This window comes from Salvelinus alpinus, chromosome 20 (genome assembly GCF_045679555.1).
Source record: "Salvelinus alpinus chromosome 20, SLU_Salpinus.1, whole genome shotgun sequence".
NCBI classification, from domain to species: domain Eukaryota; kingdom Metazoa; phylum Chordata; class Actinopteri; order Salmoniformes; family Salmonidae; genus Salvelinus; species Salvelinus alpinus.
In genome coordinates, this window is record NC_092105.1 from 18,705,066 (window position 1) to 18,723,325 (window position 18,260).

Consider the following 18,260-nt stretch of genomic DNA (forward strand, 5'->3'; position numbering starts at 1 on the left):
CGAGCCCGTTCTCCCAATTAAGGTGCCACCAACCTCCTGTGACTTACATGCATAATGGTGTGTCACACTCACCACTGTATAAAGGGTGTACAAGTGTGTGAAAAGAAAGTGAATAAGAATACTTCACCTTTCTCTTTGGCCTGAATTAACTCGCCCTTCCTGCCCTTTGGACCCGGTTGTCCTGTGGCACCAGGGAACCCCTGAGGAGGAGGGAGAGAGGGGGCATAGAGTAAGGGATTAGGAAGCCAGTTAGAGAATTTGATGGACAAGTTAAGAAAGACAAGGGTGTTTATGATGAATGTTGCCCTATTGTAAGTTTCAAGTTTTATTAGTTGTATGTACGGGATACACATGCTATACACCGTCCAAAGAAATGTTTACTTGCAGGTTCCTTCTCGACAACAAGAAATAATACGAACATAGAGTAAATGCCTCACTAGCATAGAATAAACATTTTAGCATAAGTATAAGACAAAAAATACACAATTTATAGTCCAATATTTACACATGTTTTGAGGAAGAAGGATTGGGGGGCAAGTGTTAAATTGTGGAGTATTTAGCAATCATAATAAGTCTGGTAGCAGCAGGTGTGGTGTCAGCAGCAGTGTGTGTGTGTGTGTGTGTGTGTGTGTGTGTGTGTGTGTGTGTGTGTGTGTGTGTGTGTGTGTGTGTGTGTGTGTGTGTGTGTGTGTGTGTGTGTGTGTGTGTGTGTGTAGCATTAATGTATATGTGCGTAGGTCTGTGTGTGTGGGTGTGTGAGTGAGTGAGTGAGTGAGTGAGTGAGTGAGTGAGTGAGTGAGTGTGTGAGTGACTGAGTGAGTGAGTGAGTGAGTGAGTGTGTGTGTGTGTGTGTGTGTGTGTGTGTGTGTAGCATTAATGTATATGTGCATATGTCTGTGTGTGTGGGTGTGTGAGTGAGTGCATATTTGTTGTGAGGTAGATGTTGTCAAGCTAAGGTGGTGTTAGTTGTTCTTACAGGCAGTCCGATGACACCTCGGGGTCCTGGATCTCCTGACTCTCCCTGCCGACCAACCTCGCCACTCATTCCAGGGTCGCCTTGGCTACCAGCAGGGCCGGGCAGGCCCGGAGGGGAATGCACAATGTTGCACTCGCACAACCCATGATCACCTAAGACACACACATTCCGATCAGCTATACTGTAACACATAACGTGATCATAGTGCAGAAATGCACATTACGTTGTGAACACGCACCTTTCAGTCCTTTTCTTCCCGCAGAGCCTGGCCGCCCTCTCTGCCCTGAAAATCCCCTGTAGAAGTCCGCCCCTGCTGATATTAAGACATACACACACTCCACAACAATCCTTAAAGTAACTGTCCCGTAAAAATCTTACTTTTAAAAGTTAATATTCTGTCAACTCCCAAATCATTTTGTTGACTATACTTGTATTTGTGGCCAAAGTATGAATTGGAGAGAAAAAACCCCATTTAGAAACGCCACCTCAAACATGTATCTCAAGCAGACCATTTAAAAAATGCTTGCTATTTCCTCATAGAACATGATGTCGGCTGAGCTAGCCAATCAGCGGTCTACCCGCATTCATATTTTTATTGACTGGAATACACCCACATCATTCAAACACAGGAAAGCTTTTTAACATACTTAATAAAAATGTTTTATGTTATATTGTAATTAATGATATGTCATCTTTCACAGAAATCTGGAAACACTGGACAGTTACTTTAAATATCAACATTTGAATAAAATATCAACATTAATCTCTTTCATGTCCACACTCACATGATCCTGGTGGTCCGGGTGGGCCCCCGAGCCCAGGCAGGCCATTGATACCTGGGGGTCCGGGGCTGAGGGCAGGGATACCTAGCTCTCCTGGTGCGCCCATCTCTCCCTTTACCCCCGGCTCTCCGAACGGACCCCACAGATCCACCACTGTTGGAACATAGAAGATGAGGGAGATAGGAGAGGATGAATGATTACTGAGGAAACCAAACGTTTGAAAAACACAAAACACAACTACACCATACATCATCTTGTTTTAAGACTTGTTAACAATAGAGTTTAAAAAATTGTTATTCTAACATTATAGTAAGTGCAATAGACAAATCTACTAGCTAAGTAACACTACGGATCACTGACTGGATAAGTGAGGGTTTGGCACTGACCTTGTTGTTGATCATGATCCTTCCTGGCAGGAGGTCCAGCGCGTCCTGGAAGACCTTTCTCCCCCTGCAGACCCCTCTGGCCCTGGGGACCCAACTGTCCAGGAGGACCAGGGGGACCAACTACACCACCCACCCCAACCCCAAAATGGACACCAATCAATATCTATATAACAATCAATGTTATAACAATATAACAGTAAGGAACATAATATAAAAACTCCCATATTCAATGAAAGGTTGACTACCTGGAGTAAGACAATACTGTATATTGATAGACTTGTTGAGAGTGTAGCTGATTGACTTGAATGAAAATTGACTCGTTGATAGAAAAATGATTGATGATTTGATTGGTTAATCATACCTCTGTCCCGCCCTCCTGAGGGACCATCATCATAAATCAGCTCCCCTGGTTCTCCTCTGGCACCCTAAAGGCCACAACACCCATCTGTTAAAACCTACTATATAGTTTCTGTGTGTAAGGATTTGAATGAACGTTTATAATGGACTAGTGTCTCAAAGCTCAAAACAGTGTTTTGATGTGAGTATTAACTGTAGGACCACCTTTTGACCATCTCTGCCCATCAGTCCTGGTTCTCCCAGGTCCCCCTGGAGACAGAGAGAAAGGAATTGAGGAAGAGAGGAAGCAGGAGGGAGAGAGAGAGAGAGAGAGAGAGAGAGAGAGAGAGAGAGAGAGAGAGAGAGAGAGAGAGAGAGAGAGAGAGAGAGAGAGAGAGAGAGAGAGAGAGAGAGAGAGAGAGAGAGAGAGAGAGAGAGAGAGAGAGAGAGAGATGAATAGAGAGAGAGAGAGAGAGATCAATAGAGAGAGAGAGAGAGAGAGAGAGAGAGAGAGAGAGAGAGAGAGAGAGAGAGAGAGAGAGAGAGAGAGAGAGAGAGAGAGAGAGAGAGAGAGAGAGAGAGAGAGAGAGAGAGAGAGAGATGAATAGAGAGAGAGAGAGAGATGAATAGAGAGAGAGAGAGAGAGAGAGAGAGAGAGAGAGAGAGAGAGAGAGAGAGAGAGAGAGAGAGAGAGAGAGAGAGAGAGAGAGAGAGAGAGAGATATGAATAGAGAGGGGGAGGGAAGGGGGATAGTTAGACAAAGTGTTCAACACCACCATCAAGAGGAAAAAAGATGCAACTGCAACACCTATATTGGCCCCTACAAACCTATGCATAGACCAAACATTCTAGTGTAATTATATCAGTGGAGGCTGATGAGGGGAGGACGGTTCATAATAATATCTGGAACTGTCTGTTATGGCTGGAATGGAGTGAATGGAATCAAATGACTTTGTTTGATACCATTCCATTCCAGGCATTATTATGAGCCGTCCTACCCTCAGCAGCCTCCACTTAATTATATAGAGGTCTTGGCATTGTTTGGCTACACACTCATACCCTCAGTCCTTGCTCTCCATCCCGACCAGCGATGCCCTGAAAGAACACACATAAACATTCAACAGGTCAGTATGTCACAAGCAGTGACAGGGGGCAGGTTAATATGTTTATGTGCAATGCATACAGTATAATGTATGTATAATATTTGTATGATACTAACCCGTTGTCCAGGCATCCCTATAACACCAGTCTCTCCTTTGTTGTCAGCCTGATAAGAAACAGATAACATAGATGAGTTAGTCAACAATAATGTACAGTGCTAACATGTCCCATTGTGACTACACATGTTAGGATGAAGCATGGTGTTATAAAGACCACAGGAGAGGAGAGGTCACTTACCTCAGGACCAGTATCACCTTTCAACCCTTTCTCACCCTTTATGCCCTGGAGTCAGAGCAGTGATTCAGTCAACACACAATCAAAATCACTGGGAAAACATCCATATTAATTGTATGTTTTTGAACATATTAAAGTGGAGTGTGGAGCTGTACTGACATTGGGTCCAGTAAATGGACCGATCTGGGAATGGGTGGAGTTCCCTTGGGGACCAGGCTTTCCAGCGTCACCCTGTGGACAGAGAGGGAAGTGCAGTGAGAAAATTACAGCAGAGATGAGGACAGCATTGACAAATCATTATTTTTTGTAGTCAAACACATGAAGTGCTGGGCAGTAGAAACTATATACAAATCTAATAAAAGTGCCTGTAGCCACTCACAGGTTCTCCTTTGACCCCTTTCAACACTTTGGTCATGGTGCCCTGAGCAGGAAACACACCAGGTTAAAACATCCTTAGAATTCCATTTATCTCATTCACTAGCTGTGTACGAGAGATGAAACATAGACCTTACCTTTGGCCCAGGAAGACCAGGATACCCTTGTGGGCCCTGAGACAAACCAGAAGAATGATTAGGTATCTAGTACAGAGTATGTCACAGAAGGTTGTATATGGTATAAGGTACAGCAATGCATTCACACGCATGCACACACTAAACACACACACACCACTAACCTGTGGTCCCGGGAGTCCTCTGTAGCCAGACCGACCTGGGTAACCCTGAGGACCCTGAGAGAGAGAACGTCAGAGTGCAATGCAATTTATAACATGTAGTATATCAATAGTATAATATGCTGGCTATCTTGTACCATAACGTTAAAGTGACAGGGAAAGGCGACGGCGTCATAATCAAATCAAATGTTATTTGTCACATGCACCGAATACCGTGAAATGCTTACTTACAAGCCCTTAACCAAAAGTGCAGTTCAAGAAATATAGTTAAGAAAATAATTACTAAATAAAATAAAGTTAAAATTATACGTAACACAGTAGAATTACATAACAATTACGAGGCTATATACAGGGGGCCTGGTACCAAGTAAATGTGCAGGGGTACAGGTTTATTCGAGGTCATATGTACATGTAGGTAGGGGTACAGGTTAGTAGAGGTAATGTGTACATGTAGGTAGGGGTACAGGTTAGTTGAGGTAATGTGTACATGTAGGTAGGGGTACAGGTTAGTTGAGGTTATGTGTACATGTAGGTAGGGGTACAGGTTTATTCCAGGTAATGTGTACATGTAGGTAGGTGTGCGCCGAATACCGTGAAATGCTTACTTACAAGCCCTTAACCAAAAGTGCAGTTCAAGAAATATAGTTAAGAAAATAATTACTAAATAAAATAAAGTTAAAATTATACGTAACACAGTAGAATTACATAACAATTACGAGGCTATATACAGGGGGCCTGGTACCAAGTAAATGTGCAGGGGTACAGGTTTATTCGAGGTCATATGTACATGTAGGTAGGGGTACAGGTTAGTAGAGGTAATGTGTACATGTAGGTAGGGGTACAGGTTAGTTGAGGTAATGTGTACATGTAGGTAGGGGTACAGGTTAGTTGAGGTTATGTGTACATGTAGGTAGGGGTACAGGTTTATTCCAGGTAATGTGTACATGTAGGTAGGTGTGCGCCGAATACCGTGAAATGCTTACTTACAAGCCCTTAACCAAAAGTGCAGTTCAAGAAATATAGTTAAGAAAATAATTACTAAATAAAATAAAGTTAAAATTATACGTAACACAGTAGAATTACATAACAATTACGAGGCTATATACAGGGGGCCTGGTACCAAGTAAATGTGCAGGGGTACAGGTTTATTCGAGGTCATATGTACATGTAGGTAGGGGTACAGGTTAGTAGAGGTAATGTGTACATGTAGGTAGGGGTACAGGTTAGTTGAGGTAATGTGTACATGTAGGTAGGGGTACAGGTTAGTTGAGGTTATGTGTACATGTAGGTAGGGGTACAGGTTTATTCCAGGTAATGTGTACATGTAGGTAGGGGTACAGGTTAGTTGAGGTAATGTGTACATGTAGGTAGAGGTACAGGTTAGTTTAGGTAATGTGTACATGTAGGTAGGGGTACAGGTTAGTTGAGGTAATGTGTACATGTAGGTAGGGGTACAGGTTAGTTGAGGTAATGTGTACATGTATGTAGGGGTACAGGTTAGTTGAGGTAATGTGTACATGTAGGTAGGGGTACAGGTTAGTTGAGGTAATGTGTACATGTAGGTAGGGGTACAGGTTAGTTGAGGTAATGTGTACATGTAGGTAGGGGTACAGGTTAGTTGAGGTAATGTGTACATGTAGGTAGGGGTACAGGTTAGTTGAGGTAATGTGTACATGTAGGTAGGGGTACAGGTTAGTTGAGGTAATGTGTACATGTAGGTAGGGGTACAGGTTAGTTGAGGTAATGTGTACATGTAGGTAGGGGTACAGGTTAGTCGAGGTCATGTGTACATGTAGGTAGGGGTACATGTTAGTTGAGGTAATGTGTGCATGTAGGTAGGGGTACAGGTTAGTTGAGGTAATGTGAACATGTAGTTAGGGGTACAGGTTAGTAGAGAGGTAATGTGTACATGTAGGTATGTGCACATGTAGGTAGGGGTACAGGTTTATTCGAGGTCATATGTACATGTAAGTAGGGGTACAGGTTAGTTGAGGTAATGTGTACATGTAGGTAGGGGTACAGGTTAGTTGAGGTAATGTGTACATGTAGGTAGGGGTACAGGTTAGTAGAGGTTATGTGTGCATGTAGGTAGGGGTACAGGTTAGTTGAGGTAATGTGTACATGTAGGTAGGGGTACAGGTTAGTCGAGGTCATGTGTACATGTAGAGTGTAGTACAGTGACTATGTATATATGATTAGATGATAAACAGTGAGTAGCAGCAGTCAATGTAAATATACTCACAACTAATCCAGGATATCCGGGCAGCCCTGAATCTCCCTTTAGAAAAGTCACACAGAGAGAAGAGGTTGTTTGTTTGTAGAATACAAGAGTACATCATGAGTGTGTAAAGGACGTCACGCTGCTTGCTTAGCGAGTACCACTTCCTCCTGATTCGGCCCATACCTGGCGCAAACTCAGGACCTCTGCCTTGCTAGCACACATGACCGCCCTCCTGAAGCGTCTTACCAGTCGGCGCCACATTAAAAGCTAGCTATTCACTGGAGCAAGTGGTGACACTTCAGGCTGAGGAGGAAGTTGCACACATCCCCATGTGCTACAATCACCCCTCAAACTTACTCAACAGCGACCCCAGCGTTGAGCTGAGCGCAACTGTAGATCAGGGTTACGGCATCAGTGTAAAGGATGTCACACTGCTTGCTTAGCGAGTACCATTTCCTCCCGGGACCTCTGCCTTGCTAGCACGTACATCTGACCATCCTCCTGAAGCGTCTTACCAGTCGGTGCCATGCGAAAAGCAGTCACGTACACTGGATAGGTGCAGTGAAATGTGCTGTTTTACAGGGTCAGCCATAGTAGTACAGCGCCCCTGGAGCAAATTAGGGTTAAGTGCCTTGCTCAAGGGCACATCTACAGATTGTTCACCTTATCGGCTGGGGTATTTTATCCATTTTGGTTACTGGCCCAACTGACATGATGTTCCATTTAAAACAGCCTTTACTATGGACACAGAGGTCACACAGCGCTCATACAGCGCTGACAGAGGTGATACTACTATATGTAATACTATATCAGATCTATTCCACAGTCCTCCAGCCCTCTCCTCTCACCCTGAAGCGCTCCATGAACACACTCAGCTCCAGAGTGTCTCCCTTCTGTCCCTTCCTGCCCGCCTGACCCTGTGGAGAGAGAGGGAGAGAGAGAGAAAGAGAGAGACGGAGAGAGAGAGAGACAGAGAGAGAGAGAGAGATGGAGAGAGAGAGAGCGAGAGACAGAGAGAGAGAGAGAGAGAGACGCAGAGAGAGAAACGGAGAGAAACGGAGAGAGAGAGACGGAGAGAGACGAAGAGAGAGAGAGAGAGATGGAGAGATAGAGAGACGGAGAGAGAGAGAGACGGAGAGAGAGAGACAGAGAGAGAGATAGAGAGAGAGAGAGAGAGAGAGACAGAGAGAGAGAGAGAGAGAGAGAGAGAGAGAGAGAGAGAGAGAGAGAGAGAGAGAGAGAGAGAGAGAGAGAGAGAGAGAGAGAGAGAGAGAGAGAGAGAGAGAGAGAGAGAGAGAGAGAGAGAGAGAGAGAGAGAGAGACAGAGAGACGGAGAGAGACGGGAGAGAGACGGAGAGAGAGACGGAGAGAGAGAGACGGAGAGAGAGAGATTACGGAGAGAGAGAGAGAGATACGGAGAGAGAGAGAGAGAGAGAGAGAGAGACGGAGAGAGACGGAGAGAGAGACGGAGAGAGAGACGGAGAGAGAGAGACGGAGAGAGAGAGAGATTACGGAGAGAGAGAGAGATACGGAGAGAGAGAGAGAGAGAGAGAGAGAGAGAGAGAGAGAGAGAGAGAGAGAGTGAGAGGGGGGAATGGGTACACAATTAAAAGAGAAAATATAAAGAAAATAAGTTAATCAATATCTGAGGCTACAAGGTGGAAACCTTGATTCTTTCTCTACAAACATCTCTGGTGACATCAACTGGGATCATACGTACATTATACCCGGGCTGGCCATCGTAGCCTGGTTGACCTGCCGACCCTGAGTCTCCGTGTGTTCCGTTGCACCCGTCTGCTCCAGGTTTCCCACGAGGCCCAGCCTGTCCTGGGTGGCCCTGGATGATGACATGGAGGAGTTCATGAGTATCCTTAACAACATCAGTACAGTTCTTAAAGAATAAACAAAACAACAGCAGATGTTTTTTTTGGCATGTGTGTCTGTTATTTATCTGTTTTTGGAGTGAAACATCTTAATCCCACTTACAGGAATACCGTCCAACCCGGAAAACCCAGGAACACCAGTCATCCCCTGCGGAGAAAGGAAAAACACTCACTTTATATAAGTCCATACCAAAACTCGATGAGTGGACACACTACCAGGCCGGTGTCTGAGATCTCTAGAGAATAATTCTCCAGTCTGTGTTCCTCACCACAGCACCCTTGGGGCCGATGATGCCTCCTCTGCCCCTGTCGCCCTTCTCTCCCTGGACTCCCTGGACTCCTGGGTCCCCTAGACGTCCTGAAGGCCCCTGGGGGCCCTGAGAACCAAGAAGACCAGGCTGGCCCTGAGGAAGAGAGAGACATGTTAATCAACAGACAGAGGACAGACATGTTCATCAAAAGACAGAGGAGAGTCAAGAAATACATTGGGGGATGGAGACATTAACATTCAAATGTATATGTGATGAAAAGAGTGTTTAAACTCACCTGTTGATGCTATAAAAATAACATAGAAACGCCATTCACTCGCCTTACAGGCAGGTAACTGGGGGTTTAGTATTGAATAGAGGTTAAAGCACCACAACAATGTAACTTCTCCTACATAATGAGTTGGCTGTCAAATGATATGAACATCTACAGCAACTAAACATGTCGCAGGGGGGGTAAGACTCCACCCAGTGGTGGTTTTCTGGCATTACTAAAAGCCTAGGTGGAGAAACACTGTTTAGACTGGGGGAACAGTGAGGAAGCAGAGAGATGGATTCAATAGCCCAGGTAGTTCGGTGGTCACTAGTTACCACAGCCACAAAGTCATAAACCATGCTTATTCTTACAATTTCTCTTCTTAAAATGTAATTTTAAACCTAACCTTTACCTTAACCACACTGCTAACCTTATGCCTAACCCTAACCTTACATTAAGACAAAAAACATGTTTACGATACAGCACACTTTTACTTGTGGCTGTGCTATCTAGTGGACACCGGGTCAGACTAAATGAAAATCATCATTAGACTTTGCCACCACAAAGTTGACAAATACGTGAAATTTGTCCCTCTGGCCCATGGACTAAGGGTGAGAACTTTTTCAGCAGTGGGAATAAGGCACCAAAATAATGTACACTATGTAAATCTATTTGCAACAGGACGTAGACATTTGACTAGAAACATAAACTCGGATTAACTGAAAGTAATCAATTACTAAAACACAGCTCTGAAGAAGACCTAAATAATCCCTGATAGAACACTGTTGGCCTAGACAGAAATGTATTTTCTAGCCTCCCTGGCTGGCATGCCTCCCACCTTGACCATACCATTAGCACCAATTATAAACCAATGCTTTCCACAAAGGCATGAAATCACAATCATTATATTCAGGTAACAATTTCTCAATTAACATAAATATATACATCACAATTATTATTATTATTATTATTATGTAGAACCTTGCATTAAGCACAAATAAACCAGGGTACACATTTCTCTCTCCCTTGGGATTTAGCAATTGCATTACCCCGCACACACATTACCCTCGTGTTCCTCTGCTCAGACGTTGCTGACGCATGCCAGATCTTACACCGCCTGGATAGATATTTTACGTATCAGCTAACCACAACATATGTTATAGCAATCTGGTGCCCAACGGCACAGTTGATGACATAACACACAAGCACTGGTTGACGCATGCAACATCTGAGCAGGGGAATACGACCATGATAATTGGCGCTCCCGACCACAGCTCTGGTGGACACACCCCTTCCCGAGCACGGTGAAAGGAACAAACATTTAGGAGTTGAAAGGAATTCAAGGAAGTCGGGTAGCTTAAGACTTAATCAATAAACCGTTTCCAAATTCTGGTTATTTAATAAGGTAGGTCAGAATATAAGGCACGGATTCCAGCTCTGTGACATACAGTCCATTCGGAAAGTATTCAGACCCTTTGACTTTTTCCACATTTTGTTACATTACAGCCTTATTCTAAAATTGATTCAATTGTTTTTTCCCCCATCATCAATCTACACACAATACCCCGTAATGACAAAGCAAAAACAGGTTTTTATAATTTTTTGCAAATTTATAAAGAATAAAAAATGAAAAATCACATTTACATAAGTATTCAGACCCTTTTTCTCAGGCCATTGTTGAAGCACCTTCGGCAGTGATTACAGCCTCGACTCTTGGGTATGACGCTACAACCGTGGAAAATTTCTCCCATTAGTTTCTCCCATTCTTCTCTGCAGATCTTCTCATGCTCTGTTAGGTTGGATGGGGAGCGTCACTGCACAGCTATATTCAGGTCTCTCCAGAGATGTTTGATAGGGTTGAAGTCTGGGCTCTGGCTGGGCCACTCAAGGACATTCAGAGACTTGTCTCGAAGCCACTCCTGTGTTGTCTTGGCTGTGTGCTTAGGGTCGTTGTCCTGTTGGAATGTGAACCTTCGCCCCTGTCTGAGGTCCTGAGAGCTCTGGAGCAGGTTTTCATCAGGGATCTCTCTGTACTTTGCTCCTTTCATATTTTCCTCGATCCTGACTAGTCTCCCAGTCCCTGTCGCTGAAAAGCATCCCTTCAGCATGATGCTGCCACCACCATGCTTCACTGTAGGGATGGTGCAAGGTTTTCTCCAAACGTGACGCTTGGCAATTAGGCCAAAGAGTTCAATCTTGGTTTCATCAGACCAGATAATCTTGTTTCTCATGGTTTGAGAGTGCTTTAGGTGCCTTTTGGCAAACTCCAAGCGGGCTGTCATGTGCCTTTTACTGAGGAGTGGCTTCCGTCTGGCCACTCTACCATAAAGGCCTGATTGGTGGAGTGCTGCAGAAATGGTTGTCCCTCTGGAAGGTTCTCTCATCTCCACAGAGGAACTCTGGAGCTCAGTCAGAGTGACCATAGGGTTCTTGGTCACCTCCCTGACCAAAGCCCTTCTCCCCCGAGCTCCAGGAAGAGTATTGGTGGTTCAAAACTTCTTCCATTTAAGATTGATGGAGGCCGCTGTGTTCTTGGGGTCCTTCAATGCTGCAGAAATGTTTTGGTACCTTTCCACAGATCTTTGCCTCGACACAATCTTGTCTCAGAGCCCTATGGACAATTCCTTTGACCTCATGGCTTGATTTTTGCTCTGATAACACTGTCAACTGTGGGATCTTATTAATACAGCCTTTCCAAATCATGTCCAATCAATTGCATTTACCAAAGGTGGATTTCAATCAAGTTGTAGAAACATCTCAAGGATGATCAATGGAAACAGGATGCACCTGAGCTCAATTGCGAGTCATAGCAAAGGATCTGAATACTTATGTAAACCAGGTATTTCTAAGAACCTATTTTCGCTTTGTCATTATGGGGTATTGTGTCTAGATTCATGTGGGATTTTTTTTTATTGAATCCATTTTAGAATAAGGCTGTAACGTAACAAAATGTGGAAAAAGTGAAGGGGTCTGAATACTTTCCGAATGCACTGTATATAGATGCATAGACTACATATCACAGGAGGCTGGTGGAAGGAGCTATATGAGGACGGCTCAGTGTAATGGTTGGAATGGATTCAATGGAATGGTACTAAACACATGAAACACATGGAAACAATGTGTTTGACTCCGTTCCATTGATTCCATTCCAGCCATTACACTGAGCTCCTCCCACCAGCCTCCTCTGCTACATATCCTTGCCTATGCCAGCAGTCTAATTTAAACTGCCAAGCATAACTTCAGAGAGAACTGGAAACACCCAAAACCTTGGTTATGACTTTGTGGTATCAACCTATGGCCATAAGAGAGAGACATGTCTTTCTTCTTGAGCTTTGTAAAGTTACGCATAGTCAACCACTACTCTCTTCTGCCATCCAGTGTTTATGGGAGACTAAACTTTACTGTAAAATAAAAATCAACTGTGTTTGACTCCTATGAGCTATGGGCTACCTCTTATCTGAATGATGGTATACAGTCCCTTATTTCTGGTAACTCTGCCTGGGAACATGTCAAATCCTGCATATGTATCCTGTATATGTTCTGACTTACAGACACACACACACACACGCACACGCACACGCACACACACACACACACACACACACACACACACACACACACACACACACACACACACACACACACACACACACACACACACACACACACACACACACACACACACACACACACACACACACACACACACTCACACACACACACACACACACACACACACGCACACAAACATACACATAATAAAACCTAAGATTTTCTGGGGTAACGGTGTAAGAAATAAAAAAACAAAATACTGCATAGTTTCCTAGGAACGCGAAGCGAGGCGGCCATCTCTGTCGGCGCCGGAAGCTGGCTTTATATAATGTTCATACCCTACATTACTCATCTCATATGTATATACTGTACTCTATACCATCTACTGCATCTTGCCTATGCCGTTTGGGCATCACTCATTCATATATTTTTATGTACATATTCGTATTCATTCCTTTACACTTGTGTGTATAAGGCAGTAGTTGTGGAATTGTTAGGTTAGATTACTTGTTAGATATTACTGCATGGTCGGAACTAGAAGCACAAGCATTTTGCTACACTCGCATTAACATCTGCTAACCATGTGTATGTGACAAAAAAAAAAAAATTGATTTTGACAAACACATGAAATACCCTATCATATACAGTTGAACTCAGAAGTTTACATACACCTTAGCCAAATACATTTAAACTCAGTTTTTCACAATTCCTGACATTTAATCCTAGCAAAAATTCCCTGTCTAAGGTCAGTTAGGATCACAATTTTATTTTAAGAATGCGAAATGTCAGAATAATAGTAGAGAGAATGATTTATTTAAGCTTTTATTTCTTTCATCACATACCCAGTGGGTCAGAAGTTAACATACACTCAATTAGTATTTGTTAGCATTGCCTTTAAATTGTTTAACTTGGGTCAAATGTTTCGGGTAGCCTTCACAAGCTTCCCACAATAAGCTGGGTGAATTTTGGCCCATTCCTGCTGACAGAGCGGGTGTAACGGAGTCAGGTTTGTAGGCCTCCTTGCTCGCACACGCTTTTTCAGTTCTGCCCACAAATTTTCTATAGGATTGAGGTTAGGGAGTTGTGATGGCCACTCCAATACCTTGACTTTGTTGTCCTTAAGCCATTTTGCCATGACTTTGGAAGTGTGCATGGGGTCACTGTCCATTTGGAAGACCCATTTGCAACCATGCTTTAACTTCCTGATTGATGTCTTGCGATGTTGCTTAAAAATAACCACATAATTTCCCCTCCACATGATGCCATCTATTTTGTTAAGTGCACCAGTCCCTCCTGCAGCAAAGCACCACCACAACATGATGCTGCCACCCCCGTGCTTCACGGTTGGGATGGTGTTCTTCGGGCTTGCAAGCCTCCCCCTTTTTCCTCCAAATATAATGATGGTCATTATGGCCAAACAGTTCTAATTTTGTTCATCAGACCAGAGGACTTTTCTCCAAAAAGTACGATCTTTGTCCCCATGTGCAGTTGCAAACCGTAGTCTGGCTTTTTTTATGGCGGTTTTGGAGCAGTGGCTTCTTCCTTGCTGAGCGATATAGGACTTGTTTTTACTGTGGATATAGATACTTTTGTACCTGTTTCCTCCAGAATCTTCACAAGGTCCTTTGCTGTTATTCTGGGATTGATTTGCACTTTTCACACCAAAGTACGTTCATTTCTAGGAAACAGAACGTGTCTCCTTCCTGAGCGGTTTGATGGCTGCGTGGCCCCATCGTATTTATACTTGCGTATTATTGTTTGTACAGATGAACGTGGTACCTTCAGGCGTTTGGAAATTGCTCCCAAGGATGAACCAGACTTGTGGAGGTCTCCAATTTTTTTCTGAGGTCTTAGCTGATTTCTTTTGATTTTCCCATGATGTCAAGGAAAGAGGCACTGAGTTTGAAGGTAGGCCTTGAGATACATCCACAGGCACACCTCTAATTGACTCAAATTATGTCAATTAGCCTAACAGAAGCTTCTAAAGCCATGACATCATTTTCTGGAATTTTCCAAGCTGTTGAAAGGCACAGTCAACTTAGTGTATGTAAACTTCTGACCCACTGGAATTGTGACACAGTGAATTATGAGTGAAACAATCTGTCTGTAAACAATTGTTGGAAAAATTACTTGTGTCATGCACAAAGTAGATGTCCTAACATACTTGCCAAAACCATAGTTTTTAACAAGAAATTTGTGGAGTGGTTGAAAAACGAGTTTTAATGACTCCAACCTAAGTGTATGTAAACTTCCGACTTCAACTGTATTTGTCCATAATTGTAATCTATTAAATCGATTATTTTCCAACATGATAAATGATACAGTCTTAATACCTTATGGTCTGCTATATAATTCACAGTGAGTGAGGAAATCTACACTGCCCAATGGGAGGATACGACCAGAATAAGATGGATGGGATAGCATGTGGGTATCTTCCTCTATAGTGTCTTCAGAAAGTATTCATACCCCTTGACTTTCACATTTAAAATCAAATCACATTTTATTGGTCACATACACATGGTTGGCAGATGTTATTGCGAGTGTAGCGAAATGCTTGTGCTTCTAGTTCCGAGAGTGCAGCAATATCTAACATGTAATCTAACAATTCCACAACAACTACCTAATACCCACAAATCTAAGTAAACGGAAGAAATAAGAATATAAATACATAGATGGGCCATGACCGACCGGCATAGACGAGATGCAATAGATGGCATAAAATACAGTATATACATCTGGGATGAGGAGTGCAAGATATGTAAACATCATTCTTAAAGTGGCATTAATAAAGTGACTAGTGATCCATTTGTTAGAGTGGCCAATGATTTCAAGTCTGTATGTAGGCAGCAGCCTCTCTGTGTTAGTGATGGCTGTTTAACAGTCTGATGGCCTTGAGATATAAACTATTGTGTAGTCTCTTGGTCCCAGCTTTGATGCACCTGTACTGACCTCGCCTTCTGGATGGTAGCGGGGTGAACAGGCAGTGGCTTGGGTGGTTGTTGTCCTTGATTATCTTTTTGGCCTTTCTGTGACATCGGGTGATGTAGGTGTCCTGGAGGGCAGGTAGTTTGCCCCTGGTGATGGGTTGTGCAGACCGCACCACCCTCTGGAGAACCCTGCGGTTGTGGGCGGTGCAGTTGCTGTACCAGGTGGTGATACAGCCTGACAGGATGCTCTCAATTGTGCATCTGTAGAAGTTTGTGAAGGTTTTATGTGACAAGCCAAATTTCTTCAGCCTCTTTAATAACACTTAACGATCCGCCTTCTTCAACACACTGTCTGTGTGGGTGGACCATTTCAGTTTGTCCGTGATGTGTACGCCGAAGAACTTGAAACTTCCCACCTTCTCCACTGCTGTCCCGTCGATGTGAATAGGGGGGTGCTCCCTCTGCTGTTTCCTGAAGTCCACGATCATCTCCTTTGTTTTGTTAACGTTGAGTGAGAGGTTGTTTTCCTGATACCACACTCCGAGTGCCCTCACCTCCTCCCTATAGGCTGTCTCGTCGTTGTTGGTGATCAAGCCTAGTACTGTTGTGTTGTCTGCAAACTTGATGATCGAGTTGGAGGTGTGCATGGCCACGCAGTCATGGGTGAATAGGGAGTACAGGAGGGGGCTGAGCACGCACCCTTATGGGGCCCCTGTGTTGAGGATCAGCGTAGTAGAGGTGTTGTTTCCTACCTTCACCACCTGGGGGCGGCCCGTCAGGAAGTCCAGGACCCAATCGCACAGGGCGGGTTGAAACCCAGGGCCTCAAGCTTAATGATGAGCTTGGAGGGTCATATGGTGTTAAATGCTGAGCTGTAGTCAATGAACAGCATTCTTACATGGGTATTCCTCTTGTTCAGATGGGATAGGGCAGTGTGCAGTGTGATGGCGATTGCGTCATCAGTGGACCTATTGGGGTGATATGCAAATTGCAGTGGGTCTAGGGTGACAGGTAAGGTGGAGGTGATATGATCCTTGACTAGTCTCTCAAAGCACTTCATGATGACAGAAGTGAGTGCTACAGGGCAATAGTCATTCAGGTCAGTTATCTTTGCCTTCTTTGGTACAGGAACAATGGTGGCCATCTTGAAGTATGTGGGGACAGCAGACTGGGATAGGGAGAGATTGAATATGTCCGTAAACACACCAGCCAGCTGGTCTGCGCATGCTCTGAGGACGCGGCTATGATTGCCGTCTGGGCCGGCAGCCTTGCAAGGGTTAACACATTTAAATGTCTCACTCACGTCGGCCACGGAGAAGTAGAGGGGAGGGGGGGCGCAGTCCTTGGTGGCATTGTATTATCCTCAAAGCGGGCAAAGAAGGTGTTCAGTTTGTCTGGAAGCAAGACATCAGTGTCTGTGACATGGCTGGTTTTCTTTTTGTAGTCCGTGATTGCCTGTAGACCCTGCCACATACGTCTCGTGTCTGAGCCTTTGAATTGCTACTCCACTTTATCCCTATACTGACATTTCGCTTGTTTGATTGCCTTGCGGAGGGAATAACTACACTCTTTGTATTCGGCCATATTCCCTCGTCATCTTTCCATGGTTAAATAGTTTGCGCTTTCAGTTTTGCACGAATGGTTAGGGTAGGTAGGTTTTAATAGTCACACTGGGAACAACATCTCCTACAGTATGCACTTCCTTATAACTCACTCACTGAATCAGCATTTAAATCTATATTATTCTCTTAGGCTACGCGGAACATGTCCCAGTCCGTGTGATCAAAACAATCTTGAAGCGTGGATTCCGATTGGTCAGACCAGCGTTGAATGGTCCTAGTCACGGGTACATCCTGTTTGAGTTTCTGTCTATAGGAGGGGAGAATAAAAATGGAGTCGTGGTCAGATTTGCCGAACGGAGGGCGGGGGAGGCCTTGTATGTATCGCGGAAGTTAGAGTAGCAGTGATCCAGTGTTTTGCCAGCCCGGGTACTACAATCGATATGCTGATAGAATTTAAGTAGCCTTATTCTCAAATTTGCTTTGTTAAAATCCCCAGCTACAATAAATGCAGCCTCCGGATATATGGTTTCCAGTTTAATCATGAATCATACACCCCCGCCCTTCTTCTTCCCTGAGAGATGTTTATTCCTGTCGGCACGACTCACAAAGAATCCCGGCGGCTGTACCTGACTCCGACAGCATGTCCCCAGAGAGCCATGTTTCAGTGAAACAGAGTATGTTACAATCCCGGATGTCTCTCTGGAAAGCATCCCTAGCCCTAATTTTGTCTACCTTGTTATCTAGAGACTGGACATTAGCGAGTAAAATACTCGGAAGCGGTGGGTGGTGTGCGCACCTCCGAAGTCTGACCAGAAGTCCGCTCCGTCTACCTCTCCTGCGGTGACGCTGTTTTGGATCAGCCTCTGGAAACAGTTCGAATGGCTTGGGTGGTTCGAACAAAGCCTCCGCTTCGTGAAAGTCGTATTCCTGGTCGTAATGTTGGTAAGTTGACGTCGCTCTGATATTCGATAGTTCTTCCCGGCTGTATGTAATAACATTTAAGATTTTCTGGGCTAACAATGTAAGAAATAATACATAAAAAAATAAA

The 18,260-nt window shown here is 44.1% G+C and overlaps 1 protein-coding gene across 2 annotated transcripts in view; it reads right to left on the reverse strand.

Annotated features, from left to right (window-relative positions):
• The window catches only part of LOC139546418 (collagen alpha-2(IV) chain-like), a 127,735-nt gene that overhangs the window by 25,250 nt on the left and 84,225 nt on the right, over positions 1-18,260 (reverse strand). The window contains exons 5-23 of one of the 2 annotated variants that reach the window (XM_071354784.1): positions 8,919-9,053; positions 8,753-8,797; positions 8,487-8,603; positions 7,615-7,683; positions 6,788-6,823; positions 4,549-4,602; positions 4,388-4,423; positions 4,255-4,296; positions 4,035-4,106; positions 3,879-3,923; positions 3,700-3,747; positions 3,540-3,575; positions 2,706-2,750; positions 2,506-2,569; positions 2,145-2,264; positions 1,762-1,911; positions 1,215-1,289; positions 977-1,128; positions 128-200 (exon numbers count right to left, since the gene is read on the reverse strand). In XM_071354784.1, coding sequence (XP_071210885.1) covers positions 128-200; positions 977-1,128; positions 1,215-1,289; positions 1,762-1,911; positions 2,145-2,264; positions 2,506-2,569; positions 2,706-2,750; positions 3,540-3,575; positions 3,700-3,747; positions 3,879-3,923; positions 4,035-4,106; positions 4,255-4,296; positions 4,388-4,423; positions 4,549-4,602; positions 6,788-6,823; positions 7,615-7,683; positions 8,487-8,603; positions 8,753-8,797; positions 8,919-9,053 — 1,414 coding nt within the window. The remainder of the gene's footprint in view (positions 1-127; positions 201-976; positions 1,129-1,214; positions 1,290-1,761; positions 1,912-2,144; positions 2,265-2,505; positions 2,570-2,705; positions 2,751-3,539; positions 3,576-3,699; positions 3,748-3,878; positions 3,924-4,034; positions 4,107-4,254; positions 4,297-4,387; positions 4,424-4,548; positions 4,603-6,787; positions 6,824-7,614; positions 7,684-8,486; positions 8,604-8,752; positions 8,798-8,918; positions 9,054-18,260) is intronic. The other variant, XM_071354785.1, reaches the window with a different exon arrangement.